The sequence below is a fragment of the Eublepharis macularius genome, chromosome 16 (assembly GCF_028583425.1).
Source record: "Eublepharis macularius isolate TG4126 chromosome 16, MPM_Emac_v1.0, whole genome shotgun sequence".
Classification (NCBI taxonomy): Eukaryota; Metazoa; Chordata; class Lepidosauria; order Squamata; family Eublepharidae; genus Eublepharis; species Eublepharis macularius.
In genome coordinates this window covers 16,192,752-16,210,283 of record NC_072805.1, presented here as the reverse complement: position 1 = coordinate 16,210,283, position 17,532 = coordinate 16,192,752, and the positions used below count along the sequence as shown (strand labels likewise).

Genomic DNA, 17,532 nt, shown 5'->3' with positions numbered 1-17,532 from the left:
GCAGAGAACAGGAAAAGCGAGCGCCAAACGGAAGGCCGGGCGGCCGGGCATTCTGCACAGTCACCGGCGCCCATTGAAAGCCGAGGGTTTACGCAGGCCTGACGGTGCACAGAGCTGCTGACCCAGGGCTGGCCTTAGCCGCTTTGCACCCCCAGGCAGAAAAGCCCGCCTGGGGCACCCCCTGCCGAGCAATTCCCCTGCAAGACCTGCGACGCCAGCCCGGGGTGAAAAGTCCGCCCCCATCCCGGCTCCGCCTCCCTGGGCTTCGGCCTTTCTCCTTGCAAGGAAGCGGCCGTGGAAATCCGACGCGCGTCTCCTCGGAAGGCAGCCTCGGGAGGTTCCTAAGCGCCAGCGCCGCTTTGGGCGGAGCGCGCCGCGCGCCCCTTGCCCGGGAGGCCGGCCACAGTCCCCCACCCCGGGAACGCAGAGGGGCGAGGCCAGCGCGGCAGCCGCTCCCGCTTGGCCTTGGATTGGCCCGAGGGGGCGGGAGGGGCTTCTGGCCGCGCGAGCGCGCACAGCCGGCCGGCAGAGGCGCCTCCCCGGCCGCCGGAGGAAGGCGCCGCTTGCGGGCTCTGCGGAGGCAGCTGCGGCGCCAGACAGGTAAGGCGCTGGGCGGAGCCTCGCCCGCGGCCGCAGGGATGCAGAGTGGTCCAGCCGCAGCGGCATCCTCAGCATCCCGGGGCGGGCGGGCGGCGCCTCCGGCTTGTTTTCCCGGCTTTGCAGCCGAAGGGCGCCGACCGGCCTCAGTGTAGGACCGGGACGCCACGTGGGTTTTAAAGCAGGGCTCGCCGGAGGCCGTTTGGCGTCGGGCTTTGTTCTGGCGGATGCGTTTGCAGGTGTGAGCTGTTAGCCTTTTTAAAGCCCCCCCCCCCCTTTCTAAATTTTTGTTTTTTTAGTAAAGATGATCGAATGCATGATGACGTGAACGCTTATCGTTACAACAAATGATAGATATTTAAAAGGGAGCACGGTATAGTATTCATAATAAAGGGCATTGGACAATGAACAATTTGTAACGCCAGCGCTTAGAGGCTGCGCCTGTATTCAGAAACAAAACCCGAAATAGCGCCTGTGATGGAAGGAATAGCTTCAGAATAAGAACAAAGGTGAATTTTGGGGATCGCTGCCTCAAAATGAGAATTGCGTTTTTGTTGTGTTAGTGTTTTTTTGAAATGGTTGTGTGGTTTTTAGAACTAGATTTTTGTGGTGTTTCATTAGACCTTATGGGTTGTTAGAGCACCCTACCAGAGTAAGAAGGTGGGATGAAACTAGCGGAATGAGTCGGTCAGTACTGATCTGTTTCTAGCATGGAGTAGACCCAGAGGAGTTAGCCGTGTTAGTCTGTAGTAGCAAAATCAAAAAGAGTCCTGTAGCACCTTTAAGACTAACAATTTTATTGTAGCATAATAAGCTTTTGAGAATCACAGTTCACTTCGTCAGATGCATGGAGGGCAGAAAGAAACTGGTCAAATATAGAGGAGCAGTGTATCCAGAAGCAATTCACCACAAGGGAGGTTTTCCTGTCTGTGTTTATCCAGTTAGCATCCTTTTTTCCCTCAAGAAGCAGAGGACTGTGTATGTTGAGATTTTCCCAGTTCATTCTTGCAACAGCCCCGCTGAGATGGTTGGACTGAGGGAGAGGAGCAGTGCTTGCAGAATTTGAACTCAGGTCCTCTTGATCCAAGTCTTACCTGGTCCAGTATGAAACGATTTAGTCCTCAACAACCCACCCCAGTTATAACAACAACAACATTCAATTTATATACTGCCCTTCAGGACAACCAAACACCCCCTCATTGCGTTTTACAAACTGGCTCTCAGTTGTTTTAACACTGACAAGAAAAGAAAAATATTGTTAAAAAATAATCTTGCAAAAGAATTTCTTGTAAAAGAGAACAGAAACCTCTGCATCTTTTGGATCTGTGGCTCTTGCCTCTGCTAAGGTACTTCTCCCTTCTCTTTATGAGCGCATTTCCCAGCCACAAAGGCAGTCTGTCATCAGAGCTGCTGCTTAACCGTCTGGTTACTAAACTGCGGGCACTTCACTTCTGTCAGTCTTCCCCTCTATGCCTATGAGAGCCAGTTTGGTGTTGTGGTTAAGAGTGGCAGGACTCTAATCTGGAGAGCCGGGTTTGATTCTCCACTCCTCTGTTTGAAACCAGCTGGGTGACCTTGGGTCAGTCACAGCTCTCTCAGAGCTCTCTCAGCCCAACTCACAGGGTGATTGTCATGAGGATAATAATAACACACTTTGTAAACTGTTCTGAGTTTGTCATTAAGTTGTCCTGAAGGGCAGCATATAAATCAAATATTATTATTATTGTATTGATAGCATTTCATCGAATTTTCACCCCCTTCGTCTGAAACCATTTTCTGAAACATGTCCCCTGAAGGTGGATGCAGTGTGTCCATCTCTGGTGCTGACAAAATAAGATGGCTTGGTGTGCTGGATTTCTGTGGTGGAGATCTGCTGGTGCTCCTGTGGTTTCCTCGCATTGTCTCTTCCCACCCCTCCCCCGCCCATTGTGATGACGCAAGAATTGCCTGTCTGGATCAAACCAAAGGCCCCATCTAGGTCAACATTCTTTTTCCATGCGTGGTCAGCCAGAGGCCTCTGGGGAGCTCAGAAGCAGGGCCCAAAAGAGGTAACCATCCCAGGTTTGTCTCCAGCTTCTGAGGTATATTGCTTCCATACATGGAAGTTTCACTCTTGGCTGTCCTGGTTAATAGCTGCAGATAGATCTGTTCACCTAGAATTTATCTAACTCGGTGTTCCTCAATGTGGCACCCATTGTAAGGCTGTTGTAAGGCAGGGCTTGTTATGAGTCTGCCTTCATTCAAATGACAGGGCTTTCCATGGCAGCAACGGTTATTGTGTGGTTCTGTTCTCCCTTCAGGCTTTCCTTCTTTTGACTCCCCAATCTCTTCCCCCCTCTCCCCTTCCCCCTGGCTTTCTTTCCTGTCTTTTTATTCTCCAGTCTCCTTCGTTCTCCCTCCCTACTTGGGCTTTCCTTCATTTGTTTTTATTCCCCTTTTATGATTCTTTTGGAAAGCAAGGAAGGAGGTATTGGGTTTGGTTCTGCCTCCTGTGGCAGCCATTTTTGGGTGGCATTCAAACCCCCTTGCAAAATTTCAAAAGCGCTTGCCTTGCAGGCTCAGAAAGGTTGGAGACTCCTGATTTAACTCTTCTTTAGGGTACACGGGTTGTTTTGGTGGATCACAAGGAAGGGCCATAATCCAGCATTTATTGCCGTATGTGGCCAACCAGATGCCTGAGGAAGACTCCTAAAGGGAGTGGAGGGGGTGGCTTTTACTTGTTCTTTCCCTCCACCCTAAGATAAGAAAGAGATTTCATACAACTGTTGTCGCTAAAACCGGGGTCTTTCTTGTGGTGGCACCTTCTTATGGAGCTCCCTCAAAAGAGACGTTAAAACAGCATCTTGCATACTGGCTTTTAGTTGCCCAGTTGAAACAGTCAAAAAGAGTCCACCTTTAAGACTACTGGACTCTTTTTGATTTTGCTACTACAGACTAACACGGCTAACTCCTCTGGATCTGTGACAGTTGAAACATTTTTATTATTTTGGATACATTCTTGCATTGTTTTAATGTTGTCTGTTTTTATGGGCTATTGTTGTCATTTTTCAATTGTTTTGTGAAGTGGTTTAGTCATTTTCCCTTTTTGTTAACAGTTACATGGTTTTAAATATTTGTAAGCTGCCTTGGAGGCCTTTATTGGAAAGATGGATAGAATAATTGCTCGTGATGTGACGTTGTCTTACCTAACTACCAGTCGGAAGGAACGAGGATAATAAAACAGAGACATTTTCCACAATATTTTAAAAAGTTAACTTGTTTTGGTTTGTGAAACCTGAATCCAACACACAGATGATCATTCAAATCCTGGTTTAATAAGCCACCGTGGACTCAAATTCTGGTTTGATGTACTCTAATAATTATTTTATTATCCATTTATTTGCTTAATTTGTATCCCAACTTTCTTTCCAATGGGATGGGATTTAAGTTAGGTTGCGCATGCGCAGCTGATCTAAAGTCACTCACAGAACTTCCATGGCAGAGCTTGGATTGGAGCCTAGTCCAACACTTTTACCACTGTAGCATGGTGGCCGTTCAGAAATAAATAAATTCTAGGAGGGTAGCTGTGTTAGTTTGCTGAAGCCAAAATAATGAAAGGGTGTTGTGCAACCTTAAAGACTAACAGATAATAAACTGTTCCAAAGGGGTAGCCGTGTTAGTCTTTTGTTAATTCTTAAGGTGTTATTTGATCCCTAGATAATAAATTAGGGCCAAGCTACAAGTGACAAATGACACTTGAATGGCAAGTGAACAGACTCACATGTATTCCTCCCTGTTCACTTGCGCTCCACTTGATCACATGTGGAGTGCAAGTGAACAGGGAGGAATACATGTGAGTTTGTTCACTTGCCGTTCAAGTGTCATTTGTCACTTGTAGTTTGGCCCTTAGAAAGCTTTTAAGGTGACAAGACGCACTTTCGTATTTGAAATTGCGATAGTTATCAGCATGGTCTGTGTGCGGGTGGCCACACTAATTCTAGTTAGCTAAATTAAATCATGGCTTCATGGGGCATCTGAAAGTGATTGGAGCAGAAAGTCAGAACCGATTTTTAACACCAGGAACTGGGCCCAAGAATTTGCTAAGTAATAAAAAGAGAGTGACTCTGGCCATATGAAGAGTAGCTTTTCCTGCCCTCTGAGCCATCACAGCCAGTTTGTCCATTCCTGGGAAGCAGAGTTAGGTTTGCATGTGTGCGCTATTTTCTTTTTGAAATTAACCTCTGGTTCTGGTAGGGTTGCCAGCACCCCAAAACTCCACCCTCCCCAGACTCCACCTCTAAATTTGTGTGAATTTTGCAAGCTGGAGTTGGCAACCATACCTTCTGGTTACATTTTACAGTGGGAAAGTGAATGGTGTGTGTGTATGGGGGGGGATTGCAAGGCCAAACCAACAGCTCCCCCTGCCGCTTCACAAGGATCTCAGCATCCCGCAACAGTTTCCCTATGCCCCCAGTCCCAAGATGCGTAGAGTTGCAAATTCCAGATTGGGAAAGTCCTGGAGATATGGAGGGACGGACCCTGGGGAGGGCAGGGTTTGGGGAGGGGAGGGAGCTCAGCAGGGTGTAATCCCATAGACTCTGCTTTCCAAAGCATTTTCTCCAGGGGGAATTGACCTGTGGCATCTGGAGATCACTTGAAATTCCAGGAGCTCTTGAAGCCAAGAACTGATAGCTACATTTGGTGTGTGTGGGGTGTGTGTGTGGGTGTGTGTTGGGGGGACCATGCAATTAAATCCTATCTCTCTTTCTTTGCTCATGGAGATGAGAATCCAAAGTTGGCTTTGATGACATCCCGCTGAGGGCTTTGACAGAGCAAGATGGTGCTGGACTCGGGGCCCCAGTCCTATCCGCAACAGCGGCCCGATTATTTTGGCAACGGCCTGCCGCAGAGGAGAGGTGGGAAGAAGGGCTCTCCGTGTGATGGGTTGCGGCTCTATCCGTTCTTGTCCCCTTCCCTTTCACTGGAGTCAGACTCTTCCAGCCCAGCGCAAAGTGCCCGGCTGCCCTCGAAAGCCAACTGCCTCAGAAAACCAGAAGCCAGACCATCACTGAATTTCTGCCCCACCTTCCCGAGCCCCTGCAGTTGGATGCGCCGGAGTGAGAGCACTTGTGCTGTGAACCAGAGAGACCGGACCCGAGGTCAGATCCGCAGCGCTGCCTCCCTACCTCATATCCCCAAAGTCAAGGCCGTCGGGCCTAGCAGCAGGAAGAGCCCTTGTTTGTTGGTAGCTCTGAGGCCTGTGAACATCGAGGTGGAGAGAGAGAAGTTCTTCCAATCACGTTTCTCCTACAACCCTCAGTTTGAATATGAGGAGCCTCTTCCTGAAGCAGTCCTGGAAAAGTATAAAGAGGCCTCTGGCCAATTTATTTCCCAGGTAAAAACCTGTTCCCCCTCAACCACACCCACACACACACACACACACCTCACCCTCACCCTCACCCTCACCAGTTAAGGATGGGATGGGCTTTTTCTCAAGCCCTACCTTCTGCATTCCTACCTGCTTGGAGTAAAAAATGGGGAATCTGCAACCGTCTCCCTCACAGGGTGAGGAAAGGCAAAAATCAGAGCGTCTCCGGGCAGACAGCATAGTAAGGACAGTAGCATTTATATACATGATCACTTTGTCCTAAGTGCTTCACAGACACCATGGAGCAAGGTGGTACAGTATCAGGAATTTTTGCAAAACCTGCAAGATCAGTCTAGGGTTTGGTGCAGCAGTCAAGAGGTTAAAGGGCTGCCTGCTTCCTTCCTGCCCTATTTGGCAGTTCAGAAGCCAGGAGGACTAATGTTCTAGATGCCACTGGAGTTTTGCGCCTGGGGTCAGTATTATCCCCATATTGCAGTCAGGAGCAGTGAGGTTGAAAGGTGGTGGTTCGCCTGAGGCAACCTATGATCTCTTGCCTCTGCCACACGAGTGATTGACTGACTTCATTTACAGTCTTGCTGAGACTCAAGGTGGATTGCGACAAGAAAAAATGCAACAAGAGAAGCCCCTGTGATCCACTGGGTCACAGCATGCCTTTATGTTGAGTTGCATTTCTGCAGTTGGCAAGGCATGTGTTTCTCATCCCTAAAGGGTAGTTTGTGTTCTGAAAGTATTCATTCTCACAACAGTCCTGTGATGTAGGTCACTGATGCTCCCATTTTATGGCACGGCGGGACTGAAGGAGACTTGGGGCAAAACTAGATACTATAGTGGCCAAAGGTCCAAAATGTGGCTGCCAATGCCGTTTTAGAAGAGAAGTCAGCCTTTGAAAAATAGCTGCGAGGGCCCAATCTTGATCCAGCCCATAGCTCAGTGGTGCTGTGCCTTCTTGTCCACCTCTCCCACCAGTGCCTCTTCAATTTCCAAACCCACTTGAAAAGGCATCCGGGGGCGGGGACAATGTCTAATAAAATCTAGCCTGGCTCTAGCTAAGGCTGGAATAAAATCTCATGAATGCCTCAGGCGTCACCAAGCAAATGCATGATGACATCCTCAGTCACGTCTTCGTTGATCTTAGAGAGGCTTGTGTTTTGCTGTTCCTTCTCCAGCTGCCAAATGGTTCTTTTTTAAAAAAAATTTTTTTGTCCTGGCCCTGTAAAATGCCAGCGCTGGGCGTTTCCTCTGGCAGAAAAGGGGACCAAGTGACAGCGGGCAGGCTGTCGAAAGGCAGCCCCAGTCCACCCAGCTTTGGAGTTACAACCTGCCGTGAGACCAGGGGAAGAGGTGATGGGTGGACAGAAGTCTGCCCTGTGCATACATCTGCCTGTATCTATGCATAATGAGTGCATGTGTGTTGTAGGCAATCGGAATCATTAATGCTGTCCTGGAGAAATATGGCACCTATGAGAGCTTTGAGGCAACGAATGGGGGGAAGCTGCTCAGTAAATGCCAGATCTGGTCCATCATCCGGAAGTACATGCAAAAGGAAGGGTGTTCTGGAGAGGTGAGTCCCAGGCTGGCCTGAGACAGTTGCCATCTGTGTGTGATGCCACCCCACTCTTCAGGATCACTTCTAGTGCCTTGGAGGAAGCTGGCACGCCTTAAAACGTTTCTGTCCCCTGCAGCCCCTTGGCATCGTGCTATTTCTTCATTTCAGCCCTGAATCCAAAGGGTTTTTTTCCCCCTGCGGTCACACTTCAGATTGACTTGATCATTCCTTATTACTTACTTTATTGATATCCCAACTTTTCTCACAACATTCTCCCCTTATCCCTTTTTATTCTCACAACAACCCTGTGAAGTAGGTTAGCCCGAGAGTGTGTGACTGGCCCAAAGTCACCCAGTGAGCCTCCATGGCTGACACATTCTCCATTATACCACACTGGCTCTTCTCCTATATATTCCCTCAAAACTTCTATGGCAGACAGTGTCCCCCTGATAGTATTCCATGTGCTGCACATAAGACTGGTGAGGCCTCGGCTGTTGAATATCTCCCTGGGCTATAGCAGCTTCTATGGTTGTGTGTAGTGGAAGGTCTCTAGGAATGTCTGGGGCCTGCCCTGGTGAGCTGGCAAGGGAGCTGTATGGCTGGCAAGGACCCTACAGATTTGCAGTGTGGGTCTAGAAAAGGCTGATCTCGCCCAGGTGGTTTGCCTGCATGACTCACAGACTGAGCTGTATGTTCTTCAGAAGCCTTGTCAGGTTTTTCACCCCGTTTCCCATGTTGGTAATCATCACTGGGGCAGTTCGGTGTAGTGGTTAAGAGCAGAGGGACTCTAATCTGGAAAGCCGGGTTTGATTCCCCACTCCTCCGCTTGAAGCCAGCTGGGCAACCTTGGGTCAGTCACAGCTCTCTCAGAGCTCTCTCAGCCCCACCCACCTCACAGGGTGATTGTCGTGAGGATGATAACAACACACCCAGCTGGCTTCAAGTGGAGGAGTAGGGAATCAGAACCGTTTCTCCAGATTAGAGTCCTACCACTGTTAGCTACTACACTATTACTGTGTGCCTTTCTAAGTACAGTATACCCTGAGCCCAAGTATAATGACAGAAGAGAAATCCAGAAGTGTTTTTTAAAATGTAATTGCAGCGCCCCTCTTTCCTGTCTGCCCCTCTCCAGGTTGTAGTTCAGCTTACTGAAGATCTACTTTCTCAAGCGGTGATGATGGTGGAGAACAGCCGCCCCACTTTAGCCATCAACCTTTCTGGAGCCCGGCAAAACTGGCTAGAGGGAATGTTGCGTCATGAAATAGGTGAGGCTCTCCGAGGGGGAGCAATGGCCGTGGGGGGGATGGTTTGTTCCAGCAGAGGCTTTGAGCAAACAACGCATTTTATTATTATTATTTATTTATTTACTTCAAATTTGTATTCCGCCTTCCCCATGAGCGGGCTCAGGGCAGATATTAAAAATACAATTAAAAAATTCATTTTCATTTGAAAAACAACACATTTAAAACAGGATGTTGGACAGCCTGCACAGGGAGGGTTAAGATTACTCAAATGCACAGAAATCAAGGGGTTTATATTGGAATAACGCTATACAGGATTTCACTGTTGTTGATGCAACTTCTTCACAACTTGTCTCAGGGTAGGTTTGCAATTCTTTTCTTGCCCTGACCTGGATGGTTGAGTCTAGCCCATTCTCTTCAGAAGCTTAGGCAGGGTCAGCCCTGGTTGGTACTTGGATGGGAGATCTCCAGGAAAGTCCAGAGTTGCTACACAGAGGTGGGCGATGACAAACCACCTCTGAATATCTCTTGCCTTGAAAACTCCATAAAGATATTTCCCCCTTTTTCTGTTTGCTTTGTGGGTAGCTATTTGGGATGAGCCAGCGGTGGGAGATTTAGAAGTCTCAGCTGAGAGAGATTAAGCAGGTTTATTTATTTATTAACATTATTTGTAATCCCCCTTTCTCGCTGAGACTCAAGGAGGATTGCATAATTTATTGTGTTGTGTTTATCATTTTACATAATTTATTCTGGTTTTGTCAGTTAGGGGGAGGAATGTCCCTGACCCATGAAGATTGTTACTGAGCCACCTCTCTGGCATCTGAGATTAGGCAGGGCTACACTTCAGGGGTGGATCTTTGCAGCCATAAGGACTAGAGACCTGCATGATTTAAACCTTGACATTCTCTAGAAAGTGGATTCTGTGCCCCACCCCCCCACATTGCAGCAGACACACAGCCTAGTTTCTGTTGTGCCTTGGTTTATTCCTGGGAGGAGGAGGAGACAAACTTGAGGAAAAGACAGTTGGCCAGGAAGAATAATGTCGCAATAATATCTCTCTTTTTTGCCTTAGGCACCCACTACATCCGTGGGGTCAACAATGCCCGTCAGCCCTGGCACAGCTTGGAAGGCCGCAGACAGTATGGCCTGAAACCCGCAAACCCGACCGAGGAAGGGCTGGCGAGCTTGCACAGCGTCCTCTTCCGTAAACAGCCCTTCCTGTGGAGGGCAGCGCTGCTTTACTATACCATCTACCAGGCCAGCCTTATGTCCTTCTGCGAGCTCTTTCAAAATTTGGAGCGCTATGTGCGGGATGCAGGAGTGCGGTGGGAGTATTGCGTGCGGGCCAAGCGAGGACAGATGGACACTTCCAAGCCAGGTAACGGCATGCAGGCCAATCTGGGCAGGTAGGCTTGGGAGTAGACATGGGCACGATTGGAATTACGGACTGAAAATTGCCCCGATTTTGGCGTTTGTGCCATCGGGACCGGGCTGATTGGTTCCGTCCACGGCTCCTGGTGGGGCGCTCTATCGGGTCTCGATCGGATTGATCGGTTTACGTTCGGGATTGCAGTCTGCAGACAGTCTGGCGCCAGCCATCTGTTCCCGAGGGAATGGAGCCCCGTGGAAACGGAGCCTGGGGAATGCCGGAGCTGTTTGCCCTCCTCCTGTCGCCCTGGAAACGCGAATGAAAGCCCAGCTTTCCTTGATCAGCAGGGCTTCCTTCCAACCACAGAGCAGCCAGAAAAGTGCGCGCCCATCTCGTCCATTTGGGAGAAGAGAGGGGAGGGTGGGGGAAGGGGGTGTTCTTCTGTAGCCATGGGCACTCGAATCTCATCCCTGCAAAGCTTGAGAGGCAGCTCTTACGGCCAAACACAGCCCTCCTGCGTAGCAGACCCAGGCTTTATAAATAGCCATGTGCTGCGCAACAAAGTTTCACTTTCTGCTTGTGGGTGGAGTGGGACAGAGGCGAGCTCTTGCTTGCCGCTTTTGGAGAGAGAAAGTGCAAGAGAGAGAGAGAGAGGGAGCTTTAGCTTTGGGCTTCAGCGGATAGGGAATAGGGAGCTATCTCCTCTAGTTCCAGGGCTGCCGCCTAGCTCTGGAGCAAAGCTCGGTGTGCACCTCGGCTGAGGGCTCAGGTCGGGGGCGGGGAGTGTTGCAGCTGGGGTTGGGCTCTATTCCTATTCTCTCTCTCTGCTTCCAGGGCTGCCGTCTAGCTCTGGGGCCAAGCTCAGTGGGCGGTGGGCGGCCTGATTTTCCCCGCTATCAGGGGACCGCACCTGAAGTGCCCCCCCGCCCCCTGGGGGCTCGCCGCCGCCTCCACGGGCCTGCCGGGCCTGGCAGCCGCCGTCCTCCTCACCCACCATTCCTTTAGCGCTGGAAACCACGGGGCGCCCTCCCGCGTCGGCCTTCCCGATTCTGTATTAGAAACGGGACTTGATCGGTGAGGTTCGGGTACCTGGGTTCGGCGCTGCCACGGAATCACAATCAGCTAAATGGGGATTAATTTTTGGATCGTGCCCATGTCTACTTGGGAGCACCTAGCAAACTCAGCAGTTGTTTGGGGAATAATTATCCATGCTTCTGGACCTTGCAACTCTAAAGTTGTGTTTTGTTTTGCAAACAATTCCTTTGCTGTTAGACCATGGAGCTTAGATGCCTTCCTCCACTTTCACGAGAGAAAAAGGATTGTTTTTTGACTGATGGGCATCTTTGAAGAGCATTCATATGCTCTTGTGTGGTGGGGCTTGCTCTGGAAATGTTCCTGATGGCTTACACTCTTTAGAATGAGTAAACTGAGTTGTTCCAGAAGACTTTTGCATGAAGATGATAAGGCAGATGTACAACCTAATCATTCAGAAAAATGCTTTTGCAAAGATAACAGGACTGTAGTCTGTGCCACTGTTTATGTTGTATATTGTCTGTTTATGTGCTTTCGTGCTTTTACTCCATTGTTTGCTATTTTGGTAAGTCTATTTTCTGCACAGCATGTGTGATTTTTTTTTGCACTAATTTTTGTAATCCTGGCCCTATTGCATTATTTTATTAGATCCCTCATGTTACTTGATTACATTTTTTCAAACGTGTTATCGGCCTTGAGTCTGAGTGAAAGGTGGGCTATAAATAAAGTAAGTGAATAGATAAATGTGTTACTGTCACCCACCTTGCAGCTCGTCGGAGCCATCAGTTTGCTTAAGAGTGCAGAATGCTGCAGCTCGTTTACTCTCAGGAGCTACACAGAACATGCGTCTCTCGCCTGTTTTGCAGTCACTCCATTGGCTCCCCGTGAATTACCAGGCTCAGTTCAAGGTCATGACTTTCACATTCAAAGTTCTTCATGGCTTTGGCCCCTTGTATCGGTATGATTGCCTCTTCCTCTATGTTTCGCCAGGGCAGCTTTGCTTATCTGGACAGAGCTTTCTGCAGATACCAGAGTTAGGCAAAACCAACAACTGCCTACACATGTGCTTTTTCTCTGGTAGAGCCCCCCCCCCCCTTATGGAATGGCTTGCCTGAGGAGGTCAAGAAAGCTCCCATTGTCCTGGCTTTCCACAAACCATGCAAAACTGAATTATTCAAGAGGGCTTTCTACCCAGATTATAGGGCTGTATTGTAAGAGGTAGCTCAGAGCGATGCATTGGTAGGGACAGAGACTATATGCTATTCTGTTGGATACTGTCTGCTGATGTGGACATGCACCTACTAGGGAGTTTCCACATTGCTAAACATGTCATGTAAATTAAATATGCTTTGTTTCAGAAAGATTTTATGTCTGTGCTTGTCTTTGTTTTTAAAATTTCTCCTACCATACTCTCTTTCACTGAATGTCCTAACTGTTGTCCATTATTGTACTTTGCTTAGTGAATGTGCTAGCTGTTGTATTTTCACTTGCACTGTGTAATCTGCCTTGGATCTCAGTGAGAAAGGCAGACTATTATTATTGTTGCTGTTGCTTTGTTATTATTATTATTATACAAAAGTAGAGGATGGTTTTAAAAAAGAATACAGCCCTCACAAAACTCCGACCAACAGAATCTGCGTTTAGTGGCAAGTGAGTTGCTTTGGATGGCTGTTGCAGTGAAATGCAAAACATTTCATTTCATTTGTATCCTGCCCTTCCTTCAGCAAGCCCAGGGCAGCACACACAGTTCTTTCCCTTGTTCACAACATCATTAAGAGGTAGATGTAGCTGCGAGGGCTCGTGACTGGCTCAAGGGCACTCAGTGAGCTTCATAAAATATCCTGGAAAATGTTCTTGGTCTTTAAGGTGCTACTGGACTCAAATTTTGTTCAGTGAATTTCAGGGCTGAATGGAATTTGAACTTGGGCGTTCCACTGCACTGCTCCGTGCTCATCCCAAAGCGTCATCTTCTTCTGATATATCGCTGGTTCTTCCCATTTCAGGATGTTTCAGTAAAGATCAAGTCTACCTGGATGGAATTCTCCGCATCCTGAGACATCGGCAAACCATCGACTTCCACCTGCTGGCTGCTCTGGGAAAGGTATAGTGCGCTCTCCCTAATCCTTGAGTAGGCCAGTCTGTCTAATTTTGCTTGGATGCGGGCAGTTCTTTCCCAAGTTGGGGACAAGTAGACAACTGGGGCAAGGAGACAGGGGGCCTAGCAACTATGGAGAGGAGAAACCTCCAGTCTTGGGAACTGTAAATGCTGTCCAGCCAGGCTGCAAATTTTTTCAGCCAGACGTTCACCTACCCACTTCCAAGACCTTTTCTGAAGGTGAAAGCGAATTCCAAATTTGCAGGGCAAACCAACAGCCCCTCTGCCATGAAAGCTGAACTTATCCCACAGGCAGCAACTGGACAGATGAAACACCCTTAAGCTGTGTTCAACTACTGCTCCATGTGGCTCAGTATTGCCTCCTCAGGCTTGGCAAATAGCCCCCCAGGCTTTCAATTTTTTCCCAACACTTGAGACACTTGAATATAACTGGAGCTGCCAAGGATTGAATTTGGGGCCTTCTGCATGGAAAGCAGGAACGAGCTCCTGAATAAAAGCATCTTCCCCTTACTGATTTTGAGAACATGCCATGAATTACCTCAGGGAATGCTCATCCCTGTTGCCCTCGCTCTAGATTGTGTTGGCTGTGTGTGGAATGACCCTTTGGAAGGCTCCTCAAAAATGACAGCAGTCTGGTGAAAATGGCAGGTGGCGGGGCAGACGGTCACAAGGCTGAGCACCTGACTAGTGGTGCACAGCTGTGCGCTTTTCATGAGGGGTGGATTTAGAGTAGAGAAGCAATAGGAACGGGTGCTTAATCCTTTCGCCCTCACTTTTGTGGGCTTCCAAGTATGTGCCGGCCTCTCAGAACTCTGAGAGAAATTGCTGCCTGATGACGACATACCAACTGTGCATAGGAAAAAGTTGCTTTTCTGAGGAAAAAACTGACAGGCAAAATGTGATTTGGAACAGAGGGGAACAGAGGGGTGGGAAAGTGCTTAAGTGTCCTCCCCCTCTATGTTTTCATAACAGATGCTTTTCCTTAGGAAAAGCCTGTGTCAGGCGTCACTTGTAGCTTGGCTCTAAAAACCAAACTACAGATGCTTTTCCTTAGGAATATTCTTGAGGATATCTCATCCAGCATCCTGTCTCATGCTGCAGCCAACTCACACTGCCTCACACTGCAGTTACTCTGGAGAGCCAACCACAGCATATAATCCAGGCATTGGGATCCAGAAGTTTACTGCCTCTGGATGTGGAAGCAAATGAGTCCAGGACCAACAAAACCTTCATTGCATTTGTTTGTAATTTGTAGTGAACCCATCAGGGCGATGAGTTTCCCTTGTTAACTGGTAATTGAATGTGGGGCCTTGAGTGTGCACACTGTATCAGTTTTTTGCCCTGGCACTTTCTGTCTGAAAATAACTGATTTCTGGGTCAAGGAAAACCAAATCTTGTGACCTGAACAAAGCACTCCAGTTAAGGCATTTTGTCTTTTTTTTTTTAAATCCCATCTCAAATCCCTGAGGGGTCTCCTTTCCATTTTCGCCTCACAAAGGCCTTTTACATAGTTTAAGAAGTTTCAGAAATGACCGAGTCAGGGTCTCCCAGAAAGTTGTGGGGCTGGGCAGCCAGCTTGACGAGTTGGCACCCTCAGTGAACGGCCAAGGGCCCACTGCGTCAGAGGGCCCATGACAAGTCATGTGGAAGAAATTAGGCAACCCTGTATGCTGTTGCCATAACTGCCAGTGAGTGGACAGCTGTAGTTCAGGAGGCTGCGGCTGTTGCCATGGAAGAGGCAGGCGTGGTCACTGATCGGTGACAGCTGTTCAGGCGCACTGCTGCCATCACAGTCAGTCAGCTGGTAGCAGCTGCTGTGGCCAAGGAAGGAGCAGATGCATGAACCACCGACTGGAAAGAGAGGAGTGGCTGTCAGCAGTTGCTATCCTGGCGGGGGGAGGTAAAAGAAGCCCCAGTGATGGTGGGGAACCCACCTCGGAAGGCATTTAACTGAGAGTCTCAGTATCTGGAACCAGCCCTGACCTGGATAGCCCAGGTGAGCCTGATCTTGTCAAATCTCAGAAGCTAAGCAAGGTTGGCTTTGGTTAGGGATTGGATGGGAGACCTCCAAGGAAGACCAGGGTTGCAGGGGCAGGCAATGGCAAACGACCTGTTAGTCTTTTGCCATGAAAACCCCACCAGGGGTCGCCATAAGTCAGCTATGACTTGACGGCACTCTACTACCACAATATATTGTAGCTCAGCATTACAGCACACAAGCTGTCTCGTTAAGCAAAGACTGCTTGTCTTCACAAAGATAGTTTTGCGTACTTTCCCCCTTCCCCAGTGATTGTAACCCTCTATTCAGGTTGAAACAGGATGAAAAAACTCTTGAGCAGACTTGTTGGACTCCTTTTTTGAATCAGGTCTCCTACGAGGACGTTGATCACCTCAAGAAATTCGGAGCGCTGGGGAAGGCCCGGATCCCACACTTCATGCAGGACCGCGAACGGTACAACCAACTGCTCGACCACATTGTTACAACCAACTGCCTCAAGGATGAGGAGCTGGAACAGTTGCTGCCGGACTGAGTGGGCCTCTGGTACAGGAGAAGGGCTTCTTACACAGGACGTGTTGTGCTGCGATCGGGGAGCCTTCGGTCCCGATGGAAGATTGTTATTGGATTGTGGCCTGTTGAAAACAGTTCCGTGATTCTGAGCATAGCACTTTTTTAATTAATTCTTTATTATGTGGGTGTCTCTAGTTAAGTTGACAAGAGTCCAGGCTGTGCCAGCATTCTCTGGCTGACTAACACAAATCCTGTGTGGCTTCTTACTGAGGGCTTCAATCGGGTCATTCTCTCTCTATATATATATTTTATTCTGGAGCAGGTGCCTAAAATGTTCACGCATGTTGTCCTCTTATGTTGGACACGCTGGTATAAATTGTGACCATTCCAAGAAATTGGTTATGCACCACCCCTAAGTGTGCTGGAATTATTGTTGTATGCCCAGTTGGACCACCTGAGAAACATTTATGGTTTGGAACAGATTCTTGGATGGGCTGAAATCTAAGAACATAATTCACCTAATAATCTTTTATTAGGAACAACCAAGTAACAGTGTTCAGTGCTTTCAGTTTCACCAGAGCTCTCCAACATGCTGAATGTTACAAAGAAATGTTTTAAAATATTTAGAGAAATTAAAATTCTTCAGGGCATGATAGTGAGTGCTGGTTGCATCTGCACTGTGTGCTGAGCAGTTGCTGCCTTCAAGCTGGGCAACAGGCAGTAAATCAAGCGGACTTAACACATCCCAACAATTGCCTCCAATTACTCGCTAAACTAGCGAGACTCAAAATCAAAGATGCTGGCAAACGGGGACAAGCACGTCTAAGTCAACTCCCAGCTACTAGCGGGAGGGTGCAGAATCATAGGATTGTCGTCAAATGTGTTTCATGTATGTGTGCATATATCTATAATTATTCAAGTTGCAGAACTGAAGCAAAAAAATAAATTGCCTTGCTGGATCAGACCCAGGGAGCCCTCAGTCAACACCCCATTCCCAACAGCTGTCAATTAGTCGGATGCTTTGGGGAGGTCGCAAGCTGGGCATGCCCACTTAGCAAACTTTTAAAAATTATTTAAATGCAGAGAGGATGTGCAGCCCAAACTGTGGATATGTCGTCCTTGTCCTGTGGCAGATGAAGTGTTTGTCAGTAGTTGGCATGTGTGATGTACCGGGGGTTGCTTTCTGGTGGCTGAAGCTGTTTTGTGATGCCCAGGAATTGCTTTGGTAAGAACAGATGTAGAGGCTAGACCAACAAGAGGGGCAGCTCTTTGAGCTAGAAGTCTGAGGAAGAGGGAGGGCACAGGAGGCACTTGGTTTGGAGGGTGCTTAAAAACTGTGGGCATAGCAAGAGGCTCTTTAGCAGGGAGGGAAAGTGCAGGAGGGAATACCTTTAACCACTATACCATCTTGCTGATCTTTAACCGCTATACCATCTTTCCCCTTCCTGTTCAGATACCTACAAAGTCCAGGCACAGCCAGAGGCAAGTGCTCAAGGCTCTGGGCTATTAGCCCACTGCTTCCAATGAGCCAGGAAATGAGTCCAGGATCAGCCCTAGACATAGCTTGTTGGCTTGTGATTAGTTTATTAATATAGTGGGTTCCCCCCCCCCCCGCATTGTAAACTGATTTGAGGAGAAAAGCAGCTTTTAAACAATAAATAATGGCTATACCTTGGAAGGGGCCACAAACAAAAGCTGGGGATAGGAGCCCCAAATATGTCTACAGTGGGAAGGAGGTGAGTGGGGAACTGGGC

The 17,532-nt window shown here is 48.4% G+C and overlaps 1 protein-coding gene across 1 annotated transcript; it reads left to right on the top strand.

Annotated features, from left to right (window-relative positions):
• Positions 1-562: 562 nt before the first annotated feature.
• MATCAP1 (microtubule associated tyrosine carboxypeptidase 1) lies at positions 563-16,742 on the top strand. Its single transcript, XM_055000474.1, has 7 exons — positions 563-600; positions 5,358-5,971; positions 7,383-7,526; positions 8,644-8,776; positions 9,825-10,130; positions 13,157-13,254; positions 15,636-16,742. Exons 2-7 carry the CDS (start codon positions 5,414-5,416, stop codon positions 15,798-15,800), a joined length of 1,404 nt encoding a protein of 467 aa, XP_054856449.1. The 5' UTR covers positions 563-600; positions 5,358-5,413; the 3' UTR covers positions 15,801-16,742.
• The last annotated feature ends 790 nt before the right edge of the window (positions 16,743-17,532 follow it).

Coding starts and splice junctions, on each gene's coding strand:
- MATCAP1 (XM_055000474.1), top strand. CDS start 5,414: ATGGTGCTGGACTCGGGGCCCCAGTCCTATCCGCAACAGCGGCCCGAT. Junction 5,972..7,382: donor CTGGCCAATTTATTTCCCAG/GTAAAAACCTGT, acceptor TGTGTGTTGTAG/GCAATCGGAATCATTAATGC. Junction 13,255..15,635: donor TGCTGGCTGCTCTGGGAAAG/GTATAGTGCGCT, acceptor TTTTTGAATCAG/GTCTCCTACGAGGACGTTGA.